Here is a 9519-nt window from a genome sequence, read left to right as displayed (position 1 = left end):
AAATTGCAAAATAATGACAATAAAGAAAAGCAATGGGCCATATTTAAGTTCATGAAATGTTTCTTACCAGCAGGACAGCAAGGATGGAAACTTTTCTTTTGATATTTTGGTTGGCGCACAAGAACTTAAAACCCATCATTTTCATGTGGCTACTGTGAATGTGCACTTAAAATATTAGATAAACATGCGTTAAAGTTATGTTATTCTTTGATGTTATTTCCTTTGATGATACTACTGTATCTTAAAAAAATTACAAATTCTCTTGAATCCTCAACTCCAAAGAAAAACCTGTATTTTTCTAGACTAGTGGTAATAATTAGTGTCTTCTTCAAGAAGTATCTGCTGTTTCTGAAAAATGTCAAATAGCTAATATTATTCTCTCAGAAAGGAATTGTTTTTCCTAACAAAGGTTTGCTTTTGTTTAACAGAACTGAAAGTACAGGTGAGAAATAGCCTAATGTCAGTTTTTCCCAAATATTTAATACTTCAGGCAGATGGTGGATTAATTTGCACTTGAAATGACATAGCAGTGGCACTGTTGATGGGAGGACTTTCATTTGCAGAGATGATTTTCAGTCTCTGAAATGATCAACTTGTAGAGATGTTTAATTTATTCTCCAGCATAGAGATCCCCAGATTTTGAATGTATTTACCAATAAAATAAAATAAAAATGGGATTAAACATGATTACTAAATTTTTGTTTTGTCAAGTAAGAGCATCAAAACCTTCCCCCCAAATTACCATCTACTACTGCGAGTTGGTGATGGGCAGGGAAGTCTGGTGAGCAGCAGTCCATGGGGTCGCAAAGAATCGGACACGACTGAGTGACTGAACTGAACTGACCACTATAATTCAAGAAAAGAAAGAACATTATAAAGCGAAAGTGCAAGCAGATAGTGTTAAATAAGGAATAGCCTTTTTTATTGACTTCAGTATAAATGGTCAACTTATAGTTGTTGTTTATTCGCTAAGTTGTGTTTGACTCTTTTTGACCCCATAGACTGTAGCCTGCCAGACTTTCTGTCCATGGGATTTCTGAGGCAAGAATACTGGAGTGGGTTGCCATTTCCTTTTCCACAGGATCTTCCTGACCCAGGGATCCAACCTGTGTCTCCTGCATTGGCAGGCGGATTCTTTCCCACTGAGCCACCAGGGAAGCCCCAGCGTAGTAGCCCTCTGCTCTGTTAAAACTTGAGGCAGAAGGTGGACTGGGTATTGGTGAGCTGTTAGTCTTCACCACAAAGTGTCCTCTGGCAAAACCAGGTGAATGAAAGAGTGTTATTTCTAATATAAGTGATATGTCTGGGAAGAAAAAAAATCAGTACAATCTTATCTATAATAGATGCTTATTAATAATATTTCCTCAATCTTTTGTACATTGCTATACTTACCACATTTCATATTATTTATCTGTAGTCCCTGATTAATATTGAAGCTTTTAAATGTATGAATTACATTTTATTTATGTATCTTTATTTATCTGTCTCCTTATCATCTATCCCTACTTCCTATTTATTTACAGAGTCAGTATCTAGTACAATTCTTGGTACATGGTAAACACCCAAGAAGTGCTCTTTGAATAAATGTACTGACTGATCTTCTGTTGGGAAAGGTCAATATTATTTCTTTAACTCTCTACACTCTGGTTTTTCAATTTAATTCATGACTTTGCTGGCCATTTTTTTTATCCACAATATTCTCTTTATTGCACTCTTTGCATCTTTGTTTCTTAAAGTGTATATCAGAGGGTTAAGGCTGGGTGTGACAATTGTGTAAAAGAGAGTAAGGAACTTCCCCTCATCTTGTGAGGTGCTAGTTTGTGGCTTCATGTACATATAAATGATTGTTCCATAAAACAGAGATACTACTGTGAGATGGGAACCACATGTATTAAGGATCTTTTGCCACCTTACTGCTGACTTGATCCTCATGACAGCTTGAGTGATAACTCCATATGAGATAAGAATTAGTGACAGAGGTACCAGAAGAAATACCACTCCAAGAGCAAAGACAACAACTTCAATTACTTTTGAATAGACACAAGCCATCTTGATCAATGCTGGCATCTCACAGAAAAAATTATCCACCTCCCGGTGCCCACATCTTGGCAACTTCAAAGTCAAAGAGCAAAGAATTAAGGCACTGCCAAGACCACCTAACCAGGCAATCAACACCATCTTCTGGCAAAGCTCAGGGTGCATTATTACTGTGTAGTGAAGAGGTTGACAGACAGCAGCATAGCGGTCATAAGCCATCACAGCCAAGAGAAGGCATTCTGTGGCTCCCAAGTCAAGGGCAAAGAAGAATTGGAGCACACACCCTCCATATGTAATAGACTTTTTTGGACCCCACAGATTTACCAGCATCTGGGGGATAATGCTGGTTGTGTAACAGAGGTCCAAAAAAGACAAATTGGATAAGAAGAAATACATGGGCGTATGGAGCTGGGTGTCTAGGTAAGATACAAGAATGATAGTTGTGTTTCCTACCAGTGTAATAATATAGAAGATGAAGGCAACCACAGAGATGATGTGTTCCAATTGGGGCCGATCGGAAAAGCCCAGAAGGATGAAGTCTGTTCTGGAACTTCCATTGCTGGTTCCCATTGCTCCTTTTGCAAAACTGGGAGGCTATACCATGGTAAGAAAAAATAGTGTCAGCCTTAGGTAGAACTAAAAACCTCTGAAGTTTTTCATGAATATCCAAAGGCCACTTATTTGCATGCTTTCTCCCATTTTGGAACACCTCTTAACATATCTGCTGTGTTCATTTCCCCAAATCTCTACATATTTAATCATATCAAGTGTAGTTTTATTTTTTATTTTTGCCATGCCATGTGGCTCCCAGGATCTTAGTTCCTTAACGAAGGATCTAGCCTGGTACCCCAACAGTTAAAATGTGGATCCTAACCACTGGGCCACCAGAGAATTCCCCAGAATGCTTCTAAAGATAATTTTTGACCACTGAGTCACACAAATATTTTTCTTACAAAGCTGTTGAGCTTAAGGTAAAAGTTAAATGACATTTTCCTGGGGTAAGCTCTACCATTTGCTAACAATCACTTTCCATATTCACTTACAAAAGTCTATATCTCAACCTTTGTAAGTATAATAATAATTATCATCACAACCAGCATCCTCTTCCACTTATTCCTGCTTTTCAACATTACACTGTTGTTTGCATTAATTTTGATGTTCTTTACTGTCCTGCCTTTTTTTTGTGCAATATGTTTTTGGTGCCAGGAAAAAAAATCCTTTTTATTAACCTTTATTTACTTGCACAGATGCTATAGATTTCTTTGAACACCTTTATGAATCTTATTACACCATCTCAGCAGTCTTATTGATTTGTTGCAGAGTTAAAAGTTGAACTAATTCCAGAAGGCTTTGGTCCCCACATACACATGGTAGCAATCTGCGTTAGCTCCTATTTACCTGTCCCTTCAGCAAAATTAACAAGGCAGTTAATTGAAACAAAAAGTTTATTAAACAATCAATGAGTTGTTTTTCCCCATGGAATTTACTAATTACATGAGCTTATCCTCTGGTTGCTTTGGAACTCTATAGGTAAAACTATCACCTAGTTTCAACTCTAAAAGAATACAGATTAGGGATATAATTATATCAGTCTTACTTTGTCTGGATATGTATCATATCATTAAACAGATGGAATGTCTAATTACTGAGTTAGTTTATGAATTTTTTTTTTCTTTTTTTTTTTTCTTAGGTCTTAATATTTTTATTATTGTCTTGCTAAAAGTTTCCATGAACTATTGCATAAGGCTTTTATATTATAACATTGATACTTTTGACAGGAAGCAATGAAGACCCAACTCAAAATGCCCCCAAACAATAAAAGGTTTAGAATCTCACATAATGAAGAATGCACTACGGAGAGAAGTTTCAGGACTCGTCAATTGAGGTGCTCAACAATCTAGCAAGGACCCAGGGTCTTTACGAGTTTATGAATTTTTTAATGTATATAATCTCAGACCGTGAACTTTAGTCATAAATGTATACTTTGCATTTATAGTGTCTTTGGGTCAAGGAATAATAACCTATTTGTTACAGTTATAGTAAGATAAGGTAAAGATAAATTACCTACAGTATATCATTGTTATAAGCATTTTAGTTAGAACGTTATATATTATAATCATGATGAAAGAACTATTATTATTAAGTAGTATGAAATAGAGGTGTAGTTTTTCTCAATATAAAATGGAAATTTAATTTAATTATGAGTGTCCAGTTTCTATGGAGTAGATGTCAGACTAAGTTAGGCATATTGCTTAAGAGCACCAGTTCTTGACTCAGAGTGCTTGGGATCAAATTCCAGCTTCACCACTTAGAAGCAATGTGTCCTTGGGCAATTTATTTAACCTGTCTGTATACTAGGTTCTCTATGTATTATGTAAAGGGAGATTGTGAAGGTTAATATTTGTGAAGGCACTTGGAAGTGAATCCTTCTGTGGAAGGATTTCCAATGAAAGGCAGAAAGCCTTCATTCACGTTTAATTCTAAAAATGAAAAGCTATATTCACCTACCCCCAAATAATTGTTACTCTATTTATCCCTTATTTCCTTTGTTTTTCATGCTGTTGATTCACCATGTGGTCTACAACTAAACTGGAATGCTTAAATATTTTTTTGGCATGATTTTTTTAGGTGCACAATCATACTTATGTACACAAAATTACTTTCAAACACAGTGTACAGATTGAACCAATAAGCTTCAGAAGGAGGAGAGGACTTGGTTTACACGATGACTTGATTACAGAATGCACTTGGCTTGTGTTGACCACTTCAGGTTGGGATAGTGTTGGGAATTAAAAGGCCACAGAATTTTAGAGTTGAAATGAACCTCGGGCACCATGAATCCAGCCTTCTATCCTGCACAGGAAATCCTTCCACAGGAGGATTCACTTCCACTCCTGCTGTCATAAATTCAGTGACAGGAAAGTCATTTGCACATGAAGCAACCTCTTTCCTTTAATCAGTGTCTCTTACTTACTTATGTTGAGCTCAAAGATGCCTTGTATAACATCCAGGTACTGGCTCTTTTTCTTTTTTCTGGAAATAAATACAGAATAAGTCAATTTGACATGGTTTTATAAAGGTAGTTTTATTATAAAATAAAACATATATACAGAAAGAAAAATAAAAGGTTGGTGGGCTAAGGTGAATATTTTTGTCATTGACACCCAGGTCAAGAAACAGAATGCTGCCAGCCACCCCAGGAGCTTCTCTTTGTGCCTCATTCCAGTCATAACCCTTCTCTGTCCTTGAAAGTATCCACTATCCTGTTGTTTATAGTAACCACCTCCTTGTATTTTACTAGTTTAATTACTCAAATGTGCATCTGTAGACGCTATTGTTTAATTTGGTTCATTAAGAATTTCTATATGTCTTTTAAGTCTCTTTTAATATTAGAATCTATTGTTAAATATACAGTTACATTTATGTTCCCAGACCAAGTGCATAAGTCACGGAACAATCTTTAACTACTATGCTCTTCTGGCTGCTGTCCATTGGATGCACCATGGTTTATCAAATGCCTCAGAATAGTGAGTTTAGAGGTAAACACAGTGCACCAGGTGTGCTACACTGTTGAAGAGAATGGTGACAGTCTATGATTTACACAAGCTTTCTAAAATGTACCCAGTTTTAGCGGGTGGAAAACATTACAGTCTTTATTTAAGGTTTGGATTATATAAGTCCCCTTGTTAGAAGTGCTGTCAAGACAAGGAGTTATACTTTATGTAATTTACTCTTGTGAACCCAAATATAAGACTTCATTTTATGCTTTTTAATATTTTGGTTTAAGCCTTGAAGTCTCAAAATTTAGATATCATTTTAAATTTAAAAGTCAATATGATATAAGAAAGAGACTTAGAACATGAGTTGAAGAAATAGATGTTAAAAAGAGGCATGCTATATTTTAATTAAAACTCACTTTCATTTTTCATAGTATGAACTTCAGTTTCTAATAATGTAGCATAACTTTACATTTTACTTTCTTCAGTGAAATCTAAGACCAGTGAACCAGACATATTTAAACATAACTTGAGGGTACACAATGATATGGAGATAAAACTAGATACATAAAATTTCATAGTTGTCTAAAATTTTATAAAAAAATAAAAAGATATTAAATGGATCTTTTGTAACTGTAAAGTAAGATGTACATTGCTGTAACCATACAAAGCCAAAGCAGAAAAATACAATATAAAAGTAGTTAAGACCCCCGACTCAGTCAGACCATCAGTGATGGTATTAGAACACCCTTCAGCTACTTTCTCACTGTGTGAACTGAGGCAAACTAATTATCTTCTTTAAGCCAGAGTTTCCTCATCTGTAAAATAGTTATTCTAGAGCACCTGCTTCATAGAATGGTTTGTGAGGATAATTAAATGATATATTACATATTAACTGTTTAGTAAGATGCTCAGCATAGAGAGCATTTACTAAGTTAAAATATTCACTAACTGCTCTTGTTGAAATTTAATATAATCTTCACTCCTGAGAGGGAATTAGTATATTAGGGTTTATTTTTGTCTCACATATCTGTCACATATTTGCTTTCATGTTAGACTGAGATCTAACATCTGTGCTACCTAGGATCTGTTTTCTACTCCATGTCTTCTGTTGGAGATAGCAGGGCATACTTACCAGAAGAAAAAAATATTAGAATGTAATTATGCTTTCATGAGGGTAGAATTCACAGTTGTCATGCTCTTATGTAGTCCATATGTACTTCTGTGCACACTTTGATGATCCTTCATTTCATTGATAATTCAGAAAAATTGTGTGGCAAGTCACTGAGTCTATGAAATATTGGAATAGCCACCAGTTTCTTATACTATTAATAACATGACAGTCACATTCATATTTAAATACAAAAGCTGAACTGAGATTAAATAGATATCTCCATCTAATGTGGATTGGAGAAAAGCTAGATGTGGGATTGGTTGAAGAGTTGATGAATTAGGTTTTGTTAAATGTATTTTTGATAATATGTTTGTAGTCTTTTAGTGTATACTCTTGTTAAATGCATTTTAGATTGATTTTTGCCTAATTAAACAAAGAGAGTGCTATATTGGTCTACGTGTACTACAAGAATTGTAATGATGTAGCAGGGAAATAAATATTTGTGTGCAATTTTAAACACTACTATGTGGATGTGATTTAGACCTTGGGGACTGGTGCCCCACAGAGGTGATTAACCAATCTTTGACTATGGTCAGAATCTTATCCAAACAACAATTTTACAAAAATTTCCCTTAAGACATTGGCATCTATCTTTTCATTTCTATTTAGATTTCTTCCATGGAAATTAATTTTAGAGGTAAATTTATGTATTGTATTAATTTACTATTGAATATTATAAATATAATGTAAACCATATTTATTAAAATAACACATTTAATTGAAATTTGGTTTATTCAATGGTAAGATATCAGTGTAGTTGGAGAAATATGGGCAATTATTGTGTCCATAGGAAATAAAATATTTGATTAAAAAATCATGGAATAATTAAAATTCTAGGTTCATGAGCCATATAATCATTGTTTCATTTTCAATAAATTAAAGATAATACCGTGAATACATTTCAGCCTGCCATTCTCTTCAAGAGCTTAGAGCTCTATAGCTTAGAGCTGCCTATATGGCTTTACACTGTCCAGTCTGTCTTCCTGCCTAACTCCCAGGGGAATCACGGTCTTGAATTTTGTGTTCATCACGTACTTATATTAGGATATAATTTATACATTGATACACTCCCCTACATATGTGCAGAATGTCTAAATAGCTTGTATTTTTTCTATGTTCAACTTTGCAGAATTTGTCTATTAGTTCTTAGAGCTTTTTTTATTAGGTGTTAAGGATTTTCTATATCAAAGATCATGTCATCTGCAGAGACAGTTTGACTTCTCACTTTCTGATTTGGATGCTTTTCATTTCTTTTCCTTTTCTAGGACTTCCCAACCATATTGAATGGAAGTGGCAAGAGTGGTCATCATTGTCTTGCTCTTGATATTAGAGGAAAAGCTTACAACCTTGTACTGCTGAGTATGGTGTTTGCGCTGGGCTTGTCATATATGAGTCAATGTCTTTACTAGTAATTGGTCTGTTAGATTTTCTACCAATATTTCTTTCTAATTCAGTCTTGGTAGGTTGTATGTTTTTAGAAATTAACCGTTTCTTCTAAGTAGTCCAATTTATTGGTATAGTCTTTTTTGATCCTATCTATTTTGTGTGGTAGCAGTTGTAATGTCTCTTAAATGATTTTATTTATTTTTGTCCTCTATATTTTTTGCTGATGGAGCCTGCAATGCATTTAGTAGGAACTGCATCTTTTTGTTGCCCTCCAAGAGCCCAAGCTGCTGCTTTTCAGGCTCTTCCTTCCTCATGGTCACCGTTCCCCATGAGTCTTGCAGCACATCTCAGCATACTGAATACCGTGAGAAAGAAGTCGGTTTGTTTGTCAGTGTCTTTGTTGCATAGCTAGGGAAGCCGGTTGCTCACTCAGGTACTCTCACGTTCTCCCAGTGGAGAAATCACAGGCTAAGGATGTCTCCATTGGCGCTGAGCTGTGACACCTTGGGGGAGAGGTGGTAGGTAGTAAAGTAAAACTGTTCTTCTTAACCTCATCAGTGTGTCCATCTTGTATTTGTCTCTGCTCCAATGATGTGCTGGTACTTCTCACTGGACTCCCAGGGTTTCAGAAAGGCGGTGTTGTCTGTTGGTGATTGCACAGATCATCCTGAATATGCAGGAACCTTAGACTATGGCTTGCTTTTCTAATTCCTTAGTGGTGTCTTTGGAAGAGACAAAACTTTAATTTTAAAAAGTTCAACACACAAATTTTTCTTCTATGATTAGTCTTTACCTACTCAAAGCTTATGAAGATATTTCTGTATATTTTATTCTAGAAGCATTGTAATTTTAGCTTTTATTTTTAGTCAGTGATTCATTTCAAGTTAAAGTTTTCTTATGGTGTGAGGTAGAAGTTGAACTTCAGTATTTTCCATAGAATATCCAGTAAGTTCAACACCATTCATTAAAAGATTATATTTTCCTTATTAAATTTCAACACCTTTGCAAAAAGTCAGTTGACCCTATACATCAATTTCTGAGCTCTCTATTGACCTATTTGTCTATGCTTAGGCCAATACTGCACTGTCCTGATTGCTGCAGTTTTATTGTAAATCTAGGAATCAGGTGGTGTCATTCCTCCAGTTTTGTTCTTCTAAGAAGATTTGGGGATAGTGTAGGTTTTTGCATTTCCATGTCAGTTTTACATGGTGAATTTCTTAAAAAAAAAACTGGTTGATGTATTGGTTTCCTATTGTTGCTGTTACGAACTACCAAAAACTTAGTGGCTTTAAATAACACGAATTTATTATTTTACATTTTTGGAGATTGGAAGTTCAAAATGGGTATCTCTGAGAAAACCACCAGGTGTTGGTAGGGTTGCATTATTTTCTGGAGGCTCTAGGAAGAATTCATTTTCTTGCATTT

At 35.1% G+C, this 9519-nt stretch overlaps 1 protein-coding gene across 1 annotated transcript; it reads right to left on the bottom strand.

Moving 5' to 3' along the window:
• Positions 1-1656: 1656 nt before the first annotated feature.
• On the bottom strand, positions 1657-2646 carry LOC122697402 (putative olfactory receptor 2W6). Its single transcript, XM_043908224.1, has one exon. The coding sequence runs from the start codon at positions 2605-2607 to the stop codon at positions 1657-1659; it is 951 nt and encodes a 316-aa protein (XP_043764159.1). The 5' UTR covers positions 2608-2646.
• Between the last annotated feature and the right edge of the window lie 6873 nt (positions 2647-9519).

The sequence above is a fragment of the Cervus elaphus genome, chromosome 7 (genome assembly GCF_910594005.1).
Source record: "Cervus elaphus chromosome 7, mCerEla1.1, whole genome shotgun sequence".
NCBI classification, from domain to species: domain Eukaryota; kingdom Metazoa; phylum Chordata; class Mammalia; order Artiodactyla; family Cervidae; genus Cervus; species Cervus elaphus.
Note: the sequence above shows the minus strand (reverse complement) of the source record. Positions and strands in the feature narration are given on the sequence as shown.